This window comes from Bison bison, unplaced genomic scaffold, assembly GCF_000754665.1.
Source record: "Bison bison bison isolate TAMUID 2011002044 unplaced genomic scaffold, Bison_UMD1.0 scf7180017864472, whole genome shotgun sequence".
Lineage (NCBI taxonomy): Eukaryota > Metazoa > Chordata > Mammalia > Artiodactyla > Bovidae > Bison > Bison bison.
Genome location: NW_011495033.1, coordinates 11,561,639 through 11,586,798, shown reverse-complemented (window position 1 = coordinate 11,586,798; position 25,160 = coordinate 11,561,639). Strand labels below are relative to the sequence as shown.

General features: G+C 38.2%; 1 protein-coding gene across 1 annotated transcript in view; it reads left to right on the top strand.

Annotated features, from left to right (window-relative positions):
* The window catches only part of APPBP2 (amyloid beta precursor protein (cytoplasmic tail) binding protein 2), a 59,748-nt gene extending 42,718 nt beyond the window's left edge, over positions 1-17,030 (top strand). The window contains exons 7-13 of the mRNA XM_010861579.1: positions 1,645-1,712; positions 1,793-1,898; positions 2,768-2,892; positions 5,922-6,007; positions 7,628-7,818; positions 9,115-9,280; positions 12,056-17,030. Of these exons, the coding sequence (XP_010859881.1) occupies positions 1,645-1,712; positions 1,793-1,898; positions 2,768-2,892; positions 5,922-6,007; positions 7,628-7,818; positions 9,115-9,280; positions 12,056-12,309 (996 nt within the window). The 3' untranslated portion in view covers positions 12,310-17,030. The remainder of the gene's footprint in view (positions 1-1,644; positions 1,713-1,792; positions 1,899-2,767; positions 2,893-5,921; positions 6,008-7,627; positions 7,819-9,114; positions 9,281-12,055) is intronic.
* The last annotated feature ends 8,130 nt before the right edge of the window (positions 17,031-25,160 follow it).

The window sequence follows — 25,160 nt, the reverse complement described above, 5'->3', positions numbered from 1 at the left end:
CCACTTTGGCTGGTTTTACTTACGGAAATTTCAGTTAGAGGAATTTTTCTAAAATGACAGATTTAGAAGAGTCTTAAGATTTCTGTAAAATTTATTAAGTCATTTTAGAGCAAGTAAATAGCATAAATATTCAGGTAATCATTAGAGCTAGAAGAGACAGTAATATGTTTTTTAATTTAAAACATTGAATATGCATTTAGTATAAAAACAGCTTAATTTATGTGCAAGATTTATATTTCTGTATTTAAATGATACTTAAAGTCTACTGACTTTCCCATGAATCAGAACATTTTAAGAAGTAATAGGAATACTTGGAATTCTGTACATTTAAAGATTATTAGATGGAAAACTTCCAGATAGTTTTAAGCTACTGGGATATAAATAAGTACTTTAGGAAATAATGGTGAACCCTCTCCCCCCACCCCACCCCCCACTATTTTATTTTATTTATTTATTTTTAGATGTAAATAACATATTTAATTTTTTAATAGATAGAATTGAAAGCAGGTTTGTTCCCCAACAATCTAGATGGAAAATGCCCTTTCCCATGAAGTTTTCTACGTATAGATAAATACGCTCACCAAAAAGCACCTCTTTGAAATACTATTAACTTCATTAATGTCTCTGTGCCTCAGTTTCATTCTCTTTAAAATGGGAATTTTGAAGAGACCTTACTTGTAGAGTTTTCCTTTCATTAAATGAAGCAGAGCATGTAAAACACCCAGGACATTGCTTAGTAGAGCTAAGCAATGTATTTCATTTAGTTGTTTTTTTTTTTTCCCCCTAGACTACAGAGCTAGTCATCAAGACAGTATGGTACTGGCACAAAGACAGAAATATAGATCAGTGGAACAAAATAGAAAGCCCAGAGATAAATCCACACGCCTATGGACACCTTATCTTTGACAAAGGAGGCAAGAATATACAATGGAGAAAAGACAATCTCTTTAACAAGTGGTCCTGGGAAAACTGGTTGACCACTTGTAAAAGAATGAAACTAGAACACGTCCTAATACCACACACAAAAATAAACTCAAAGTGGATTAAAGATCTAAATGTAAGAACAGAAAGTATAGAGCTCCTAGAGGAAAACATAGGCAAAACACTCTCTGATGTAAATCATAGCAGGATCCTCTATGACCCACCTCCCAGAGTAATGGAAATAAAACCAAAAATAAACAAATGGGACTTAATTAAACTTAAAAGCTTTTGTACAACAAAGGAAACTATAAGCAAGGTGAAAAGACAGCCTTCAGAATGGGAGAAAATAATAGCAAATGAAGCAGCTGACAAAGAATTAATCTCAAAAATATACAGGCAAACCCCCTCCCCCCCCCACTATTTTAATAACATGTAAGAATGGGAATATATGAGCTTTTTAAGATACCTTTGTTATAACAGTTTAGTTCTGGGCATGACTGAAAATTTTAAGTTTTATAATTACTCAGGATATATACACATCTGTTTATAATGGAATTTTCAAATACTTGGAAGGAAAGAAATTACAAATAGATCCATTCTATTTATGTTTGAAGGTGTTTTTTTCTTTTTAACCATTGTAGTTTGAATATATAAATCGTATTTGTTTTAACACATTCATTAACTGTTTGTGAGTTATTTAACAATTTTTCATTTCATCTTTAGGCTTGTGTTGTAAAACGTGAATTTAAGAAAGCAGAGCAGTTAATTAAACATGCAGTGTATTTGGCACGGTACGTGATTGTTATTAAAAATACCATTTAAAATTGTCTCTCTCTACTTTATATCCTAATAGTTTTGTATCTTTTTATAGGGATCATTTTGGATCCAAACACCCAAAATATTCTGATACACTGCTAGATTATGGGTTCTACTTACTCAATGTAGATAATATCTGTCAGTCTGTTGCAATTTATCAGGTATGTTAATAGTTACACTTTTTCTTTCAACCTAAATTGACTTGCTGACCTATAATTTGTTTATGGTGTATAAACTACTCTCAAAAAATAACTTTTTCGGAGCCCCTTCTCATATATGGCACACCATTATTTTACTAAATAATAACAGAAGTAAAACTTAACTTCTTTAGGAATTAAAGAAGTAAAACTTCTTAAGACTTACTGTTTTAGGAATTAAAGAGGCTCATCTAGGGAAAAAGTTTGGAGTTGTGGGTCAGTATTTAGTAGTTTTCAATTTTTTCATTTACCCAGATGATGTCTTTGTTGTTACTTTAGCACAAATCATTATAGTGCCTTTGTAGTAGCAAGAAGGGTAGATAACAGTTATTTTAGGCCTTAGTCAATCTTAGGTACATGATTTGTTATGCCATCACTCTGGACAAGGTATCCCTGATTTTATAGTTTATTTCTGAAAAGGATATAGAGAAAAAACACTAATGTAATTCCTAAGACATGTGAATGACTTTTATTAGTAAGCCATTGCCTTTTAATTCAGACTTACTCTTCAGAAAATCAAGCCGTGAGTGACTTTTATGTTCTGTTGTGACCTAAATTTGGAGAAGGAAATGGCAACCCACTCCAATATTCTTGCCTGGAGAATCCCATGGACAGAGGAGCCTAGCAGGCCATGGTCCATGGGGTCGCAGAGAGTCGGACACGACTGAAGCCACTAAGCATACATGTGCTCTTAACTACAGCAGAACTTTTTTCCAAAACTGATGGGGTTGAGTATATAAAATATATATTTAGGTCACTAGACTGCTTAATTTAACTAGGTAGTGTTTTCTAAGCATTCACAGTATTATCAGTTATTTTCTTGACTCTTTCAGGCAGCCCTTGACATTCGGCAGTCAGTGTTTGGTGGCAAAAATATTCACGTAGCAACAGCTCATGAAGACTTGGCGTATTCCTCTTATGTTCACCAGTATAGCTCTGGGAAATTTGACAATGCGCTGTAAGTTCTACTTTCCTTTTCATGAGGAATTAAATGCTATTGCTATTTTGTTTTGTTTTGCTTTTTCCCTAACACAGTACTATTTCATGTATAAATTAATGGATTAAAGTTGTCCTCCTGGAACTTTAACAAGATCCCTAAAATGTTCTTTAAGTCATTTAAAATCATCCCAATTTATAAGCCATTCATTTAGATCGTATGTGGTTTGACATTGAGACTTTTATATCATCATATAAAATGTCTTTTTTTTAAGTATCTCCTTCAGTAATTTTTCCTTGACTAATACAGTGGTGTACAAACTTGATCATAACATGCAGAAATACTGAATGACAGTCATCTTTTTTAATGCATAACTGAGCTTGTAAGAGAGAGAGGAAATCCCCAATGGCCAATAATGGACTAAAACCCAAAAGGGTAGGCATGAACCATGGTGTAACTGTTCTGGGGTGGTAAGGCTTAGAAGGCCTTAGAAGTTTCTGTAACCTTGGTTGAATACCAGTCCTGGTTTTAAGAGATAAGGCATTAGGCCACAGGAGGCTGTGACTTAAAACTGAAGCCAAGATCAAAGCTACACCCTCAGGGAAAGGGTAGACCAGGGAAAAAACTGCCCACTGGCAAGAGGGGTGACATGGAAGATTGTCCATCTTAGGCTGAGCTCTCAGTTGAACAAAACGAGCCTCATGGGGGAATTTATAGGCTATAGACTTCTCCCTTGTATTTGGGCATCATGCATACAGGAAACCCCAAACCGAGGAAAACATTAAGAAGTACTTTGAGACTGCTGATTTCTTTTAGGATGCTTTTAAGGAGAAAATACAAAGCTCTTGGTAATAATTAACCTTCAGTCCAAGCCATACAGACTTCCCTTAGACCTAACTCTACCTAAGATGAACTCACCATAAAAAATGTTTTTAAATAAGGGAACGTTTTCTCCGTGAGTGAGTCAGAAGGCATGATGAACAAGATTAGAACACTAAAAATATCAGTTAACAGAATGTTTTGGTTGATGCTATAAAGTAAGGATTCTTAGATGACTAAGGGTATAAATGGGTTGGCAAACTATGGCCTGAAGGCAAAATAAAGGTTAATTGGAACCTGGCAGTGCTCATGCACTCCTGTTTTGTGTGTGGTTGCTTTTATGCTTCAACAGCAGAGTTGAATAGTTGGGACAGAGTGTGTACCACATAATCTTGAGATGTTTACTGTATGGCCCTGTACAGGAAAAAAAAAATTGCTGACACTGATATAAAAGAAGGAATCAATAATGCTTTAGAGGGAAACTTAAGGAAAAAAGGCAGATATAAAAATAAACTGAGGGAACTATATGTATATCTGAGTCACTTTGCAATATACCTAAAGCTTACACAACACAGTAAATCAAGTATACTTCAATAATACAAATAAATGGGACTTCCCTGGCGGTTCAGTGGTTAAGACTCTACACTTGCACCACAGGGAGCATGAGTTATTTCTGGTCGGGGAACTAATATCCTACATGCCGCTTGGAGCAGCCAAAAATACACAGTAACATAAAATGACCGATACATGCTGCAGCTTGAACGAATCTTTAAAACACTGTGCAGGTGAAAGAAGCCAGCCACAGAGGACCGCATATTATATAATTTCATTGCATGAAATGTCTAGACTAGGCAAGCCTGTAGAAACAGAAAGTAAATTGGTGGTTGCCTAGAGTTGGGGGAGTTGGAGGAAAATGAAGTGACTGCTAATGGGCACAGAGTTTCTTTTGGGGGGGATGAAAATATTCTGAAATTAATAGTGATAGGTGCATAACTCTGAAATATGCTAAAAACCTTCTGTTGTACACTTTAAATTGTGGTATGAATTATGTTAATAAACACTTATTATGAAAACAAATTATAATAGCTAGAATTAGAAAATAGTCATTGACATTAAAACTCAGTAGACAAATTAAATAGCATTAGATACAACTAAAGAGACAGCAGATTGGAAGATAGATCTGAGAAAATTGATGATTGCTTCAGTTCAGTAGCTCAGTCATGTCCAACTCTTTGCGACCCCATGGACTGCAGCATGCCAGGCCTCCCTGTCCATCACCAACTCCTGGAGTTTACTCAAACTCCTGTCCATCGAGTTGGTGATGTCATCCAACCATCTTATACCTCTGTCGTCCCCTTCTCCTCCTGCCTTCAATCTTTCCCAGCATCAGGGTCTTTTCCAATGAGTCAGTTCTCCACATCAGGTGGCCAAAGTATTGGAGTTTCAGCTTCAGCATCAGGCCTTCCAGTGATATTCAGGACTGATGTCCTTGAGGATTGACTGGTTTGATCTCCTTGCAGTCCAAGAAAGATGGGAATAGAAGGTGTAGAGTTGTTTGAAAGGAACTGGTAGATAAAATAGACAAATAACTTGCCTTCTGTTTGACAGGATGAGCCATGAAACAATAACCAAACATGTCAGATGAGAATATATGCTGTGAAGAAGAATAAAATAAACTAAGAGTTTAGAGAGTGATGGTAGATTTTTTTAGGGTCTTCTGTATAGGCTGATCTGGAAAGACTTCATTGAGGGTAAACCATGTGGATATTCAGGGAACAACCATTCCAGAGAGACAATAAAACAAATGCAAGAATCCTGGGCTAGAACTGCTTTACATGTTCAGAAAATTGCCATTCCTATGTGGCTAGAAGGGAAAGAGGGAATTACTTCTGATAATGGTAGGAGATGTGGTTAGAGAGGTAGCCCAGTGAAAGATCATATTGTATTAAGCCTTGTAGGCTGTGATAGTAATTTCACAGTTGGTTATGAGGGAGATAGATGGGAATCCACTGGGTGTTTAAAAGTTCATTTAATTATCCTTCAAATAAAAATAAATTAAGGGAGGGAAAAAACTCAGTGTACAAAAGATTGGAATGTTACAGCGAAACTTGTCCTTTACCACAGCTAGTTTTAGGGATTCTACCAGTATTATGTTGTAAATTATGGGGGTTTTAATGCCTAAATTATTTGTAACATAAAAGAAATGCCAGAATTTATCTTCTGTATTGCAGGTTTCATGCAGAAAGAGCTATTGGTATCATTACCCACATCCTACCTGAAGATCATCTTCTTTTGGCTTCTTCAAAGAGGGTGAAAGGTACCCTTTGTAATCTAGTCTCCTATAGATAGATAGATAGATGTATTTTAAGACTTCTTTAGCTGTCAATTATAATAGATGCCTACTATCTGACATTTTAAAATTGATTAAAATAGGAATATTTGTTGATTTCCTCAGAATTAGACTATATATTACTAAAACAGACAGTCACTGATTTAACATATTTGCCCACGTCTCTAAGAATTTCCAGTGGTTCATAATGAAAAGTTGTTTGCTTCTCTCATACAACATTGTTAGTAGGCTAGAGTACCCTTCTTTCTTCCTTCCTTCCACTTGCCTCTTCCCTCCTTTTTCTCTTTCCTTTCATTCATTCATGCCTTTCTTTTGAGGGGAGGATTGAAGAATCACCGTGACATTGCAGATGGGTTTTCACACGCCTTCACCTTTATTGTGCAAGACTCTGAAACTGTTTCATATCAGGTTACCTTTAGTGTTGCAAGGCTCGCACCACATACCACTTTCTTCTTTACTTTTTAACTCTTCTGCAGTCACTTACCAAGGGCCTTTGATTTTGCTGACGATTGGGTCACCCATGTGGTAATTCCTTGCATGATGAAGAACTTTTACCTTAATTCTGGAACTAGGCTTTACCTCTCCTTTAGGTTTGCATTTTTGAAGTCATGCAAGTAATACATGATGTCAAGAATTAAAAGAGAAAAAATTAAGTTACTTGAAATCTCATCAATCCAGAATCAACATGTGGGCAAATATTTTTTTTAGGCTTTTCTTTCTTTGAAGACTGAAATGAGTGAATAATTTTTTTTTAGTTCTGTAATCTGCTTTGTTCACTCGATGTAGTACAAACATTTTCTCATTTCAATACGTGTAGGTATATATCCTTTTTTCCGATGTTTTTTCTAGTTTTCTAATGTTTTTAACTGCACCTGTCTTATTGGACCTCTAAATTTTTTTTAACCTTTTGTTCTTTAAAAATGCTACAGTGAGCTAAATCTCTTACTTTTTGTGCATATGAACAATTTTCCTAGCAATAAAATTGCCCGGTTAAAGAATATATATTTGTAAGACTTTAAATGGAGTTTGAGGGTCTCAAATAGGACTTTGAAGTTAAATTATCTTCTTATCTGATTTGACTGGTCAAGTGAGTTAGGAGGAAACCAGTTCTTTTACTTCTATTTGGTTAAAGGTTATATAGTTTGCAAATGTGGTTTCACAGTTTTCAAGAGTGGTTAGGTAGTCCTTGACACAGTTTCACAATTTAAAAAAATTTGCCTTTTCATTCTTGTCTTTCTTCTGTTTACTTAAAAAACAATTTACGTCAGCAAAGCAAACCGATCTGGTAAAATAGAGAGTAATTCTGCAAAATAATTTGTTGTATACTGTTGTTTTTCTTACATTTGAAATCCATTATACTATGCAAAATAGAATGACCCCAAAAGTGTTTTGTTTTGTTTTTTCATTAAAATGGAATACGCTCATCTTTACCAGTTCTTTGGTATGTTATATGGTTTATGGTTCTAAACCATAAACATATAGAAGTGTATACAAGTAACATTTATAAAATTCAATTCTAAAGTTTATGTTCTGATGAGCTTTGATACATGGTTTGAAAGTGCACTGATTTGTTGCCTTCTTATTCAGCACTTATTTTAGAGGAGATTGCTATTGACTGTCATAATAAAGAAACTGAACAGAGGCTGCTTCAAGAAGCTCATGATTTGCACCTGTCTTCACTCCAACTGGCTAAAAAAGCTTTTGGAGAATTTAATGTACAGACTGCAAAACACTATGGAAACCTTGGAAGACTTTATCAGTCAATGAGAAAATTTAAGGTAGGAGCACATTTTACTGTATTTTTCTGTCTAAGTAATCTTAGGTAATAACGTACAGTGTGAATAATAAATCTTAAGTAATGCTTCTTCAGTAATCTTAAATTATAAAGTATACATTTATTATACTTCCACATTATTTCACATAAGAATTGAGAAAATAGCTAGTATAAAACAGTCAAAATATAAATAAAATTCAAAAATACAAACCATAGAAAAATATATATATCAGACTTAAAACATAGCTCTTAGCTAATAGTTTAAATTGAACACTTAGAATGCCTGACACATAGTTAGATGTGCAAGAAATGTAAGATAATGCAAGTATTGTATAATTGTAGTGGTAAAAATATACTGAATTTAGTTTCCTTTTAGAACTTTGGGTTATAAATTCTTATTACTGTTGATTCCGTTCAGTCTCTCAGTCATGTCCGACTCTTTGCAACCCCATGAATCGCAGCATGCCAGGCCTCCCTGTCCATCACCAACTCCCAGAGTTCACTCAAACTCATGTCCATTGAGTCGGTGATGCCATCCAGCCATCTCATCCTCTGTCGGCCCCTTCTCCTCCTGCCCCCAATCCCTCCCAGCAACAGGGTCTTTTCCAGTGAGTCATCTCTTCACATGAGGTGGCCAAAGTATTGGAGTTTCAGCTTCAGCATCAGTCCTTCTAGTGAACACCCAGGACTGATCTCCTTTCGGATGGACTGGTTGGATCTCCTTGCAGTCCAAGGGACTCTCAAGAGTCTTCTGCAACACCACAGTTCAAAAGCATCAATTCTTATAGAGTCACAGTAAGAAAGGAAAGAGAGTTGCTATCTAAGACATTCATTTTTATCTGAAAATCAGTTTACACATTCCTCAGTTAACCTGTTTATTGAGATAAAAATTGTCAAAACTCCAAAAAACGAAATAATAAAATATACTTCTATGTAAAAATTAATAAAGAGTTTCTTAACACAGTTCAATTAAATTTTGAAGTGTGTTAAATTGAAAGAAGTTTTCATTTTAGAATATTTTGACATTAATTTCTTCTAACAGCTTTTTATTACATGGACACGTTTTCTCTTGTCATTTTGGTGTATTTCAGTGTTTCGTCAGCTTATGTGCATAGCTTCCCGAAGCCAGTGATGCTTCCTGTTAGGCAGCTTTTAGAACAATGTGTCTTCTCTGATCAGATTACCTTACGCCATCCATAAACTGTTTTTGGCATTTAGAAGAATGTTACTAATTGGATAAGAGTTGTTGACATAGTAAAAAGTATAATCTAATGGTTAATACAGCTTGATTATTTTTCAGGAAGCTGAAGAAATGCACATCAAAGCAATTCAGATTAAAGAACAACTTCTTGGTCAAGAAGATTATGAAGTAGCCCTTTCGGTGGGACATCTGGCTTCTTTATATAATTATGACATGAATCAGTATGAAAATGCTGAGAAACTTTATTTGCGATCTATAGCAATTGGTATGTTACTTTAAAATTGTTTTAATTGATAAGAGATCAACATGTCTTACATGTTGTATAGGGAAGTGTTATTATTAAGACTTAAATGAGTTTAGAGCTGCTCAGGATCTCCAGGAGCTACTCAGAAGTCTTCTAAAACATTTTGCTAAAGATTATTTATCGATAATTGAAGCCAGTAATAAGAAATATGACAGTAGTGTGTCAAGTAAAGGCAAAAATAGTTATTTTAAAAATTTGTATAAACACTACCTCTAGCCCATCCTCACCCTTCTCCTGATTTTAAATTGGACAAAGTTGAGCTGTTTTAGAACTTGATATAAATGAAATACAGTGTATCTTTTTATATGCTTTGTTTCTTTTGGTGAACATCAATTGTAAAATACATCAGTGTTGTTCATATCCCTGTTGCTTGTTAATTTCCAGTGCCTTGTAATATTGTATTGAATTAGTATATCATTATTTATCCATTCTACTATTAGTTGATACTTGAATTGTTTTCAGTTCAGACCGATCACAAAATAAAGTACTGTGGTCATCATCTAATGTAGTGCCTGTTAAAACTCTTCCCATGTTTTTATTGAATTTGTCTGTCACTTTCTTGGTTTATGGAAGTTCCTTATATACTTTAGATGTAACAAGCCCTTTGTTAGTTAAACGTGTTGCAGATAACTGTCCCTCTACTGCTTGTTTCTTAACGGTGCCTTTCAAAGAACAAACGTTCTTAAAATTTAATGTAATATTAATTACATATAATATTGTAATTATTGCTCTTTTATTTTATGGTTGGCACTTTTTAAATTGTGTTTTGGAAATATTTTTCTACCCCAAAGTCAAAAGATACTCTTTTGGGAGATTATCTTCTGGAAATTTGTGAGGTAGTGATCAAATTTCTTCCCCTCTTCCTTTTTCCCTTCTGTATGGATATACAGGTTGACCAGGACCATTTTTTCAAAACACTGTCTTTCCCCTCTGCTGTGCTACCTTTGCCTCAAATCATATATCCGTGTATGTGAAGATTCCTCGTTATCCATAATAGATTATCTTGCTTAACCCTACAATACACGTAAAGTAGTTTTAGAATTGTTAACCCGTAGTACTATGAACACCAGTGTTACTGCTTAGAGCCTAATAATTCATTTACATTTTATCTTGTCCTTAACCTGAAGGTATATAATCAGAGTACTGTATTCAGAATTTACTTAGGTTGCTTATCTCCCTGCCACCTGCTATCAGTTAAGTTACTCATTTACGAGAGAACTAGGTTCATTTGCTTATGTTTGTGTAACATTCCCCCGTTTTTATTTAGTGTGCTAAATTATTTGACTGAAATATTAATACTCTGAAAAGTTAGAACTGTGGAGTTCCCTGGCAGTCCAGTGGTTAAAACTCCTCACTGTCACTGCTGAGGGCCTGGGTTTGATCCGTAGTCAGGGAACTAAGATCCCACAAGCCACATGGCATAACCAAAAAAAAATAGTCAACTATACAGAAAGGTCTTCTCACAGATGTGTGACTGCCCTTAATTTCTCCTCGCCAGTCATTCCTGTGAGTAACTGGTCTTGTTAGTTTCTCATCTATTTTTTCTGGGTTTTTTGTTTTTGTTTTTTACTTTTGACCGTGCTGGGTCTTGTTGCTGTGTACGGGCTCCTCGTCGCCGAGCACGGGCTCTCGGCATGCAGGCTTTGGGAGTTGTGGCACGTGGGCTCGGTAGTCGTGTCTCTCAGCGCTAGAGCTTGGACTCGGCAGAGTGGTTGTGGCTCGCTGGCTTAGTTGCCCCAAGGCATGTGGGATCCTCCCAGACCAGAGAGCAAACCTGTTTTCCCTGCATTGGCAGGTGGATTCTTAACCACTGGATTACCAGTGTCGTTCTTCTGTATATTTCTGGCATAAGTGTTCAGAGACATAAATATTTTACTTTACATAAAAGGTGGCATACTCCAGATACTTTGCTTTTTTAGAAACAGTATGCCCTGTAAATGAGCTGTGAGATCTTCATGAACTCCCTTCAAACTGAAATTTTATAATTTTATTCTAGAGAGACCAATGACCTTAGACAAGAGAATTTTTTTTTTTTTAAGTCTTAGAAGTAGGCTATGAGTAAGACTGTGTCAGTAAACCCTGATAAAAGAATTGAATCTGTTTCAACTGGAGGGTGGAATGATTGGGAGTTTGGGACTGATATAAACACACTGCTGAGTATAAAACAGATAACTAGTGAGAACACACATCGATGTTCTGTGGTGACCTACATGGGAAGGAAATGTAAAAAATGGTGGAGACATATATATATCGGAGAAGGCAATGGCACCCCACTCCAGTACTCTTGCCTGGAAAATCCCATGGGTGGAGGAGCCTGGTAGGCTGCAGTCCATGGGGTTGCTAGGAATCAGACACGACTGAGCGACTTCACTTTCCCTTTTCACTTTCATGCATTGGAGAAGGACATGGCAACCCACTCCAGTGTTCTTGCCTGGAGAATCCCAGGGACGCGGGAGCCTGATGGGCTGCCGTCTCTGGGGTCGCACAGAGTCAGACACGACTGAAGTGACTTAGCGTAGCATAGCATGTATGTATGACTGATGCACTTTGCTGTATAGCAAGAAACTAACACAATGTTGTACAGCAAAGGTATTCCAATAAAATTTTTTTAATTGAATCTATTCCTTTTAAAAGGAATAAAACAAAGACACCCTATTTTAAAGAACTAAGCTTGTATTGTAGAAACTACTTGTTATTTCATTATTTGAGCTTCCTTTTTTTTCTGTTTACTTTCAGGGAAGAAACTTTTTGGTGAAGGCTACAGTGGACTGGAATACGATTACCGAGGTCTCATTAAACTTTACAACTCCATTGGAAATTATGAGAAAGTGTTTGAGTATCACAATGTTCTGTCTAACTGGAACCGGTTACGAGATCGGCAGTATTCCGTGACCGATGCTCTTGAGGACGTCAACACCAGCCCTCAGTCCACTGAAGAAGTGGTGCAGTCCTTCCTGACTGCGCAGAATGTCGAGGGACCGAGCTGCTGAGGGAAGACCTCAGTTCACTAACTTACCTTTTCCCAGATTCCAGGGAATTCATACTGTGAAATCAAAACCGTGTTTTTTAGGGGGCTGGAATTTGCATTGAAACACTGGTCCAGTCCTTTGACCCTATTTGGGTGATCCCTTTCTTGCAGAGTGTCCGTAGGAATAAGCATATATTCAGTTATATTCAGCATGTACCGCATGTATAAGTAGTCTGGCCCGTATTTTCAACCTCGTAGAACAAACAACAGGAATTTTTTGTTTTCTTTTTTTAAAAAAAAGTAATTCATTTTGCAGAAAGCCTGAAAGAAAAAAAGAACCCCTAAATAATAAAACTATTTAAGAGTTTAAAAGAGTTGCATTCTTATTATGTAAGGATGATTTTAACAACTTTTTAACATATAATTCTTCCTTGAGGAGGTATTCAATACTGTACTGTAAAGAAATTTTATGGGGAAAATCTTTATACACAGTATAGAAAAGGTAACACAACTACTAAGAGCAGAGGGGCATCCTTACCTAGAGAAATGGGTGCAGCTGCTCCAGGGCTGCATGACCAGGGGGAAGGACTGTCAGATTCATCTGAACTGGACCAGTGTTGACCTGTAAGTAATAGAAAAGCTGATAAACCAGCAGTTTTAACTCTTTGGTTGTTTTGGTTTTGTTGTGTTTTTTGGGGGTACAAAAAGGCAAGATGCTCTGATAGCTTTTGCTAACAGGACCAGGAGGATCTGAAAAGGACCAGCCTAACGTAGAAAGGGGTTATTTGGACCAGAGGTTTTAGATGATTATTTTAGCCCCTGCCTTTACTTTTATCATAGAATGATTTCATTTAGATGTATTATGAAAACTGATAATACAAAAATTGTATTCATGTAATAGACACAAGATGAGGGAAATTTGGCAGTTTCAGTGGCATATCTTCAGTCAAGGCACACAGATGGCAATGCCCTAAGCAAGTCTGTAAATACCTGCTGCAGCCATCCCTCTCATTTTATATGCTACCCTAATAACGCAGTTCGCAAGTATATTGGCTGAGTCATGAAATAGCTCATGTCCAGATGGGAATTTTAGGTCAGTGTTTGGTTTATGGGGATTAATGGGAAAACAAATGCCGCCTAATAAGCAATTCTTAGAAATCCTTCATGTTTATGATAAAAAAAAAAATTGCAAGCAATAGATCATTTTATATGAAATTCAAGAGTCAAATGTAAAGATTTCCCCTAATGATATATCTATTTCACTAACTCCTCTGTCTGTTTATTGGGTTTTGATTTTTCATTTAAGCCAGTCAAGTTGTTTAATGTTGAGGTAATATTCAAATTTGAGAAGTTGTAACATGTAGCAATTCAAGAAACAAAAAAGGTCTGTTGCCGTTACCTCAGTTCTTATTATAGTGGCCTGTTTGGTGCCTCTATAGTTAAGAATCAGGGTTTTCCCCCCTATTTTCAGGGGTTCATGACTTGGCTGTTAAGAGTTGTTGCTCCTGGCTAATGCTTGGAGTGGTCTGTGGGTGGGTGGATGTGTGCTGAATTTAGGTTTTCTGTCTAACAGGCGTGTTGGGATGGGAGGGGGGAAAATCTAGACTGCCCACCACGTGGAGTGCAGAAGAAGTAATTGGAAATTTCAGATCAATTCAGTTTTAAACATTTTTTTGGCCTTCCCAAATATAACCTTGTTTAAAGCTGTTATTTGCCATCTTGTTAGTTATGATCCCACCGTTTTTAAGTTCCCAGGAGGGGATTCCCTAGGGGAGGTGGAAGAAATGAAACAAGCCCAGATGTCTTTAAGATGATAGCTGTGTGATTTCGAACGCTGGGTTTAATCCTCATACTGAATTATTTTGAATTGAAAAGAGCGCATTGGCACACCTGCGCCTCCCCCTCCCAGTTAATTGCAATCTAATGCCGAGGCACCTCTTTATTAATTACCAAATAGTCTGTGTGACCAAGGACTAACATTTTTAAGTTACTCAGCTCTATCCTCATGGGCCTATATATTTAATACCTCCAAAGATTTTAAGGATAGGCTTTGTATACTTTTGTTGATTATTTAGAGTCCTGTGGTATGTTTGTGGTATAGGAATGTCATGGTAAATTGTTTTTCAATAAATATTTTGAAACTTATGTTTTCATATGAAGTTTTTTTTTTTTTTTTTAATCTGTATTTTTGGTTTTGTGCATATACAGCGTTTCCTAGGATAAAATCCAGCAAATGACTTAAGGCCTCATCTTCTCTAATTCAGTTTGAACTCAGATCACACTCAGTGATAAAGCAACATGATATTTAGAAGCCTAGGATCACAGGGTGATGTTAAATGACAGCCAGTTTTTCTTAAAAAAAAAAAAAAATTGTTGATAGTTTGCCATATTGCCATTGCTTTAATGTAGTTTTCTGTAAATCCATATGCTTAATGCAGACACTCTAGATTGAGAAAGGAGATTGCCAGTTTCTGATAGTGATATAACTTAATATGCTATTATTTCTGGTTCTAATGAAGAATAATACCCTAATAATTTTAAGTGTGGGTTTTATCCTTTTAGTTGGAATGCTTAGGATAAGTTAGGGAGGTGAATATCATCATGATATATGGGGGTAGGGGAAAACAGTCTCAAAGAAAGTAAAATTTACTTCACAATAACCAATTGCTTGAACAAATTTTTTGTATATGGTGGGGTTGTGTATAAGAAAGCATAGACCAACTTAAAAGATTTTTCTGGCGGTTCAACTAAGTAATATTAAGTAAGAGGCCTTTGGTCTCGTCCTTTCCTGGCTTTGTTCTCTCTTGTACTCGGGTTTTTTCCCCTAAAGTTTGGTGCTGCTCAAGTTGGGTGCATCAGGGAGCCCATAACACTCCTGTACCACACAGGTGGCCAGTCACTCCTTTGTTCAGTTTCAGAGAGCCAGTTGAGGGTTTTTTAGACCATAATTTTTATGGGTCGCCAAAGCTGACTTTGCCCAAAGCATTAGGACCCTTACATTATCAAAGCTCTGTCTCTGTTCAGCAGAAACAGCTGGCTGTTGCTTTGGAATAGCCTCCTTGCAGGTGTGCTTTGTTTTGTGAAAATGAAAGATTAGACAAGACCTTTGTAACACTCTTAGCCTGTTAGAGTTCATAATTTTGAGAAAACCAGATCAGGCAGCTGCAGTCTTATAAATAGCGTGCCATTTGGCTGCTCCTGACAGTGCAGACAGGATGCTGAGCAGTAGACACATGCCTAGAACATGACTGAAACTTTGGGCCATACTTTACAGATGAAAAGAATGGTTTGCTATGTAGGAGGAGGGACAGCAGGCTTTCCCCGCTATCCAAAAGTAGTGTTGCAATGAAACCTCTGTAAGCCAAAACAGGTGAACAGCAGAGTGGCAGTTAGCTTAGGGCACATCTTGCCAATCGATGCACAAAATACACTGAGATAAAGCTCAGAAGCACACAGGTAAAGCTGTGGCGGCTTGAAGCTGAGGTGCCGAACGCAGTTCCAGGAGAGGAGCGTGGCGGTGCCCTCCCACTGCTCGCTGCTGCTGCCTCCTCAACAGCCACGCGTGTGCAGACACACGCGGAACGCCATTTTTGCTGTTCACCTTTTTTCGTGAAAGTGATGGTTTTGGATCTGTTTTCGGTTAGTAAAAACAGGCGCTAATGCAGGTCTTTGATAAAAGCAAAGTAGGATAAAGTGAACTTTGAGAAAGAGGAGGATACCTGTACTAAACTGTCACTCTATTTTTTTCCCCCTGAATCTGTAGCCTGGCTACTTCCAAACTGTTCTTTTTCTGGATGGCAAAGTTACTACTGGAAAAATATTTATAAGTAAAAGCGTCTCTAAGACTTATTTTTGCTCTAAGAATTAGCATATATATTTCACCTCTTGGAGGACCTCAGTTCTTGCTAGAAAATTCCTTTTTTCTTTTTTTTTAATCCGACATTTTAATTCATCTCCAGCTTGAACATTAGTAGTTGTCCGCAACTCTCAGGAATGTTTTAGGCAGAAAACTGGTTTTACCCTGTTGGTGACCTGAAGGAGTGTGCTTGAGGATTTGTTAAAATAATTGCTGTTCTTTAATTGCAATCCTAGGCATCTATAGCATGAGTGGCCTTAGTGAGTTTGTTGAAGTGCACATTTTTCTTTCAAAAGTAAAATTTAAGATTAAAAATATATGCTCTATATAGATATCTAGAAAACTTGGTTTGTGGTGCACAAGCGTTGGATCCCTAAATAACTCTGCAGGTACCGTTTGTATACATTACTCATTTCTGTAGATTCCTTTGATGGGAAGATCTGTTGCCATGGTAACTAAAAACTTTTCACTTCAGTTCTACTTTTATGATGTGAATGAATGCTATGTTTTATTAAATATTACCAGGTCAGTACTATTTTTATACTTTATTAAGCAACCGGGGATTTTAGTTTAATAGACTCAAAAAGCTCTTACGGAAACAAAAGCAAATCACTATCCATTCTTTACATGAAAATCCCCACTAATAATGCCACAGTAATTTCTATAGAAATATCTAAGGTCATTGATGAGTTTTTTAAAGACAATTCTTCATTGTGTCAGAATAACCTTTCATATCACCCTTACCACAGACTTGTAGCGCCCACCATTATTTGTAACCATTAATACCATACTAAGTATGTTTGTAACCAGCATTGTGATATATTCTGTACTTGTATTGCTAAAAATGAATTATTGACTTAATAAATATAGTGTTCCTGCACTCATAGTGTATCTGTTTCCAGTTTAGTTGTGCTTACTTTTGGTTGGGACTTGGGACTGTTTAAACATCACAGACTCTTTTATTAGCGAAGAACACGAGAGAGACTGCCAGAACTGCAGCAGCGGTGCCCTCTTTCTGGTGAGACGTGTGGCAGAGGAGACGCTTGGTAACAGCACCTAAGATGGTGCTTATGAAAGTACTTTGGAAACACAAGCACTGCATGAATGCAGAGGGCTTTCGGGACTTTACACAAGTAATCACACCCTTCTTTTCCCTCAGCTCACGCGAAGGCTGAGGAAGGGTGACGAGACAGATAAAGCTCTGCTGGGTGTCTGTCAGCGGCGAAAACCCTGGGTGTGGGTTATGGTTCTAGCCCTGCCTCTTAACGGTAGGAATTTGAGATGTGTCATTATAAGCCTCTTTGTGTTCATTTCCTCGTATGAAAGGTGGGGTCAGCTTAGGTCTTTTTAAAAACCCACCATGAAACAGCATGAATCTAAAGCAGTGAAAACAATGACAGGAAATGAAACCAGATTATGAAGAAAACTGATGAATGTTAGGCAAAGCCCCACCTTCATTTGGCATGGTCAGCATTGACTTCCATCACCTGCCACCTTTGGTGATACATATATCACCAGTTTGTTTTTTTTTTTTTTGGCCGAGCCATGTAGCTTCGAGATCTTAATTCCCTGACCTGGGATTGAACCTGCATCTTCAGCAGTGAAAGCGCAGAGTCCTAACAACTGGACCACCAGGGAATTCCCTGGTGTTCCTGAATTTAAATTTATTTCCTTTTCCATCTCCGTGACTGAACATGCTCTTCTATTGTTTGAAATGCCATTTCTTGCATAAACTCTCATCAGGCTGAAAGGACAAGGGAAGCTTGAGTTGCCACTTGGTGCTTAGTTATGCAGCATTTTATTTGAAGTTTTGTTAAAGCCGTTGTATGATCGTATGTACACCCGTGTTCACAGCAGCATGACTCACCATAACCAAAAGGTGAAAGCAACAACAGGTAGTCCATACACACAGCATAATGTTCTTCTGCCTTCAACAGGAAGGAAATTCTGACTCATGCTACAATTTGGATGAACTTTGAGGGCATTATGTTTGTATACGCCAGTCACAAAGGGGAAAGCAAGTAAATGGTGTTTATGATTCTATTCACATGAGGTATCTAGGCTAGTCACGCTCAGAAAATTGCATGATAGTTGTCAGGCTGGGGAGGAGGAAAATGGGGAGTGGCTGCTTCATGGGTGTAGAGTTTCAGTTTTGCAAGATAAAGAGTGTTCTGGAGATCAGTTGCATAATTAACACCACACTTACAAATAGTTAAAATGGTAAATTTTATGAGTTACTATAATTTTTTAAAGTTTCTGGATAACTGCATAAAGCAGTTAAGTCAGGCATGATATATGAAGTTTGAAAAGAGTGTGAGTATACACTTCCAGACAGTATATTGATAAGCCTTGTGAGATACATTTGTGAATTAGAACATTGATGTAACATGTCAAAATTGATTGGCATTTAACTTGCTGCTCAGCACAGAATCAGGTGGTTTTTCACTCATCAGTTCAATTCACTCGCTCAGTCGTATCCGACTCTTTGCGACCCCATGAATCACAGCATGCCAGGCCTCCCTGGCCATCACCGACTCCCGGAGTTCACTCAAACTCACGTCCATCAGTTGGTGATGCCATTCCTGGAGTTCACTCAAACTCAACGTCCATCCTGTCAGCAATGCCATCCAGCCATCTCATCCTCTGTCGTCCCTTCTCCTGCCCCCAATCCCTCCCAGCATCAGGGTCTTTTCCAGTGAGTCAACTCTTCACATGAGGTGCCCAAAGTACTGGAGTTTTCAACTTTAGCATCATTCCTTCCAAAGAACACCCAGGGCTGATCTCCTTTAGAATGGACTGGTTGGATCTCCTTGCAGTCCAAGGGACTCTCAAGAGTCTTCTCCCAACACCACAGTTCAAAAGCATCAATTCTTCGGCACTCAGCTTTCTTCACAGTCCAACTCTCACATCCATACATGACCACTGGAAAAACCATAGCCTTGACTAGACGGACCTTTGTTAGCAAAGTAATGTCTCTGCTTTTCAATATGTTATCTAGGTTGGTCATAACTTTTCCAAGGAGTAAGCGTCTTTTAATTTCATGGCTACAGTCAACCATCTGCAGTGATTTTGGAGCCCCCAAAAAATAGCCTGATACTGTTTGCACTGTTTCCCCATCTATTTCCCATGAAGGGATGGGACCAGATGCCATGATCTTTGTTTTCTGAATGTTGAGCTTTAAGCCAACTTTTTTACTCTCACTTTCATCAAGAGGCTTTTTAGTTCCTCTTCACTTTCTGCCATAAGGATGGTATCATCTGCATATCTGAGGTTATTGATATTTCTCCCGGCAATCTTGATTCCAGCTTGTGTTTCTTCCAGCCCAGCGTTTCTCATGATGTACTCTGCATGTAAGTTAAATAAGCAGGGTGACAATATACAGCCTTGACGAACTCCTTTTCCTATTTGGAACCAGTCTGTTGTTCCATGTCCAGTTCTAACTGTTGCTTCCTGACCTGCATATAGGTTTCTCAAGAGGCAGGTCAGGTGGTCTGGTATTCCCATCTCTCTCAGAATTTTCCAGTATATTGTGATCCACACAGTCATTTGGAAAACTCAGCAGTGGCCACAGGACTGGAAAATGTCAGTCTTCATTCCAATCCCAAAGAAAGACAATGCCAAAGAATGCTCAAACTACCACACAATTGCACTCATCTCACAGACTAGTAAAGTAATGCTCAAAATTCTCCAAGCCAGGCTTCAGCAATACGTGAACTGTGAACTTCCAGATGTTCAAGCTGGTTTTAGAAAAGGCACAGGAACCAGAGATCAATTTGCCAACATCCACTGGATCATCGAAAAAGCAAGAGAGTTCCAGAAAACATCTATTTCTGCTTTATTTTCACTCATGCTGCTACTTAAATAGTTTTGAGTATTATTCTGTTCTGTTAGTGGCTGTGACCCATTGCCAGTCCACATTCTACAACTGTTGTGTTGGTATTAGAGTCATCACATATCTCTATACAAGATGAAAAAGGAAAAAAAAAAAAAAGACTAGTTATTTAAAAAACCACCCTCGGCACTTTTTGACCAGGAGGAAGTTTACCTAGTATGTATTTGATCAGACAAATCAAATCTTTAACTTTTTAGAACTAAAAGCTGCTTTAGATAAATCTTATCAGAAGGTGAGAGTTCCAGGGAGCCAAGGTGCTTATGATAAAAATGAAGAATTAGAAGTGGAGCTGGACGGAAGTAAGAGTGCTTGTTTAGAAGCGGTTGGGATCCCAAATGGCTGCGTATTTACAAGTGGAGACCGTGAGATCATAGGGTTACAGCAGCAGGTGCTGGCAATGACCTGGGGTCTGGTACAGTTCCAAGGAAGTTCAAGGTTTTCAGTGATGCAGGGATGTGGCTGAGACCAAATCCTCAGTGGTCACCCACTCCATTTCTGTGTGCCTGAACTGTGAGTGGGTACCCACTCCAGTTATTCTTGGGCTTCCCTTGTGGCTCAGCTGGTAAAGAATCTGCTTGCAATGTGGGAGGCCTGGGTTGGATCCCTGAGTTGGGAAGATCCCCTGGAGAAGGGAAAGGCTACCCACTCCAGTATTCTGGCCTGGAGAATTCCATGGACTGTATAGTCCATGGGGTCGCAAAGAGTCGGACACAACTGAGCGATTTCCACACATGAACTGTAAGTGGGGCTTCCCAGGTGGCGCTAGTGGTAAAGAACATGCCTACCAATGCAGGAGATGTAACAGACAGGGGTTCGATCCCTGAGTCAGGAAGATCCCCTGGAAGAAGGCATGGCAACCCCCGCCAGTATTCTTGCTTGGAGACTCCCATGGACAGAAAAGCCTGGTAGACTACAGTCCATAGGGTCGCAAAGAGTCAGACACGACTGAGTGACTTAGTACACACACATGAACTGCGATTGCTCCATTATAATTTCAGTTTGTCATCATTATACAGCAATAGATAATAATTCCAGCAATAGAGGATGCATTAAATTATGGCCCATCCACGCAGTGGCGTACATAGTCATTAAAAACTACACTTACCATATATAATAGTATGGGGAAAAGGTCATGACAGAAATAAAGCTGGAGGTCAAAACATAAATCAATACAAAACATGAATGAAACAAAAAAGAGCAAATATGCCAATATGTTAAATGTGGTTACCTCTTTATTAGTAGAGTGGCAGGTATTAAAAAAGTACTTTATAGTATTTTCCAATATAATTAATACATATAATAAAAAATTCATGATAAACAACCCATGTAACTAACCTTGCAGTTTTCGCCTTTATAAGCCACCCCCGTTTTGTAGGCCATTGGAAGACATTTCAAGTGCTTCTTGAATCTGTGTCTCTGAGGCTGCAGTCCTAACAAATCCCAAATACACACCTTTTTATTTCAGTCCGGTCCCTTGTTTCTAAAAGTTTGGTTAACAGTGCCACGTTATACCAAATCTTAATTGGCATAAACCAAAAATATTAATTAACAGCTCTTGTGGAACTGGAGTTCAGGAGTGGCTTCACTGAGTTGTTCTAGCTCAGCGGACCTCATAAGACTGTAATTATGGCAACCTTAGACTTCGGTGCTGCTGGAGAATCTGCTTCCAAGCTGGCTCACATACACGGCTGTTGGCAAGAGGTCTCAGTTCCTCCTCATGTGGGCCACTTGATGGGGCTGTGAGTCTTTTTGACACGGCCACTGACTTACCCCAGGACAAATCATTCCAACAGAAAGAGCCACAGTATCTTTTATGACCTACCTACCCCAGGAAGTCATAACTCCTCATTTTCACCATACTCTATTCATTAGAAGTTGGTCCTCCCCGAGAACAGCTCACAAGGGAAGGGGAATTAAAACCCTTGTCCTGAAAGAAGCAATATCAGAATTTGTGAGTATATGTATTTTTGTTTGTTTACTTATGGCTGCTTTGGGTCTTTGTTGACTGCGTGGGGGCTTTCTCTTTTTGTGGTGAGCAGCGGCTACTCATTGCAGTGACTTCTAGTTGCAGAGCATAGGCTCTCGAGCTCAGTATCTGTGGCTCACTGAGGCATGTGGGATCTTCCCGGACCAGGGATCAAACCTGTGTCCCTGAATTACCAGGCAGATTCTTTACCACTGGACCACCAGGGAAGTCCAAGTATTTGTGGATGTATTTTCAAACCTCCACACTGGATATTTAAATTGCTTCCAGTTTCTCCCCATTGTAAATTTCCTCCCTGATATTATCCTTGACAATGAAGCTTTGAGCACATCTTAGATTCTTGTCTTAGAGATAAATCCCTAGTCGTGGAGTTGCTGGGTCAGATTTTGACACGTGCTGCTGGGTTGTATCAGTTTCCATTCAGGTTGTAATGTATCAGAATGCTTCTTCTTCCACATTCACGTCCACAGGGGGCCTTTATGATTTTTTTCATTACTAATATGATACAAAGACAGAATTATTCTTTTCATTTGCATTTCTTGGATTAGTAATAAGGCTATGCATTTGGGGGTCTGTGACTGGTTGACTTTTCAGGGTCTTAACTGTCAGGATCTTCCTGCTGGTAAGGAGCGTCCCTAACTCAGTTCTGTCTGCATGAAGAACATTTCTTATTACAGACCATCTCCTAAGGCTCTGAGCCTCCTGTCTCTCTTCTCTGGAAACTTACCAGCTATCAGAAATCAAGACTTGATTTGAACTCCAGTCTGGACCTTCATCCCATCTCCTTGCAGAAAGTGAATCCTGGGGAAGAGGTCTGGGTAGAATAAGCTTCTAGACCAAATATCAAGGCTGAAGACTACCTTGCTTCTTTTAATTCTATATCTTTTAAAAAATAAATTTATTTGGCTTCATTGGGTCTTAGGTGCAGCATGCAGGATTTTTAAGTTATGGCTGCTGCTGCTGCTGCTGAGTCACTTCAGTCGTGTCCGACTCGGCGCGACCCCATAGACGGCAGCCCACCAGGCTCCCCCGTCCCTGGGATTCTCCAGGCAAGAACACTGGAGTGGGTTGCCATTTCCTTCTTCAATGCATTAAAGTGAAAAGTGACAATGAAGTGGCTCATTCGAGTCTGACTCAGCGACCCCCCGGACTGCAGCCTACCAGGCTCCTCCACCCATGGGATTTTCCAGGCAAGAGTACTAGAGTGGGTCGCCATTGCCTTCTCCTTAAGTTATGGCATATAGGGTCTAATTCCCTGATCAGGGATCAAGCCCAGGCCCCCTACATTGAGAGCGTGGAGTCTTAGCCATGGGACCACCAGGGAAATCCCAAGACTATCCTGTTTTAAGCCGAAAGAATTATGGCTCTTTTGGAACTAGGAAAGAGGCACTGGTTTGGCTAATCTTTTGAAACTTTCTGTTTTGGAAACTTGTAAGTATGCAAAAGTAGAGAGACTAGTATAAGGAACTCCCTTACAGCTTTCATCCAGTTTATAAATACGTCTCATTATGACTGTTCTCTCAGCCACCAGGCACCCTGCCCTTGTGACCCAATTATTTTATTTCAGTTTTATTGAGATTAACTGATAAAATAATACGCACTGTGTAAGTTTAAGATGAACAGCAATCATATTTGACCTACATACATCATGAAATGATTGCCACAATGAGTAAACATCCATTATCTCATGTAAAAGAAAAAGAAGAGAAATTTTTCCTTACAATGAGAACACTTAGGATTTACTCTCTTCACTTTCATACGGAATATACAGCAGTGTTAATTATACTAATTATGTTGAATGTTATAGTCCAAATACTTAGTTTATCTGATAACTGGAAGTTTGTGTCTTTTGACCACCTTTCTCTGGTTCCTCTTTCCTCCTAGCCCCGCCTCTGATAACCACAAGTCTGATCTCTTTTTCTACAAGTTTATTTGGGTTTTGAAGTATAGTTGGGCTACAACACTGTGTTAGTTCCTATTACACAACGCAGCGATTCGATGTTTCTATACATTACCAAATGATCACCACTCCACTGGATATTTTAAATCAGATCCCAGAATCATAGTTTTATCCACAAATATTCTACTGTTTATCTCTAAAACATAAAGACTTATATATATATATATGTGTGTGTATATATATAAATCCAAAATACTATTACTAAACTCAAGAACTACTAACATTTCTTTACATCATCAAATCATCAGTCCACGTTCAATTTCCCTGAATGTTTCATAAACGTTTTTGTGGAATTGGTTTGTTCTAATTGAGGTGCAAACACAGTCCTCCTATGTCCTTTGGTCATATCTCTTCAATCTCTTAATTTTTAGATTTCTTCTCCCTCTTTTTTTCCCCCTTTGAAGTTTATTTATTAAAGTAACTGGTTTGTTTACTCTGTGGATCTTCACATAGTCAAGAGTTTGCTGAGGGCTTCCCTGGCCAATTCAGGGTACACAGGTTTGATCCCTGGTCCGGGAAGATCCCACATGTCTCAGGGCAGCTAAACCCAGGGCCACAACCACTGAGCCCGAGTGTCCAGAACCTATACTCCACAACAGGAGGAGCCACCACAGTGAGAAGCCCGCAACCAGAGGAAGCCTGAGCAAAGAATCCAAGACCCAGCGCAGGCAAAAACAAATAAATAATAAAAAGTTTTTGAAAGAAGTTTGCTGATTCTGTCCCCATGGTATCATTTAATATGCTCCCCAGTCCCTTGTATTTCTTATGAGCTGGTAATTAGATCTAGAAAATTGATCAGATTCAGGTTTGAATTTTTTGCCAACATACTGCTTAGGCTGGAGGCCCATAAATGTCTGGTTATTTTGCTTTATGATATTAAGATTGATCTGTGAATTCAGATGTTGTCTCCTGTTTAACTTGACCATTAGAGTTTCAATATCAATGATTGTTTTTTATTTTTGAAATTTAATTTGGTTCTTTTTAGAAACTGAATACTCTTTTCCTATCATATCCAGTTTCGTTATTGTAGTGTCTTTTTCTCCTTTTTCAGTAAAACCCAACTCTACATAAGCAGGCAGATCAATAGCCCAGAACAAAAAGTTCAGAAATAGACCCAAGTAAATCAGGAACTTAATATATAATAAGGATGACACTTCAAAACTGTGTAGAAAATGGTTTTT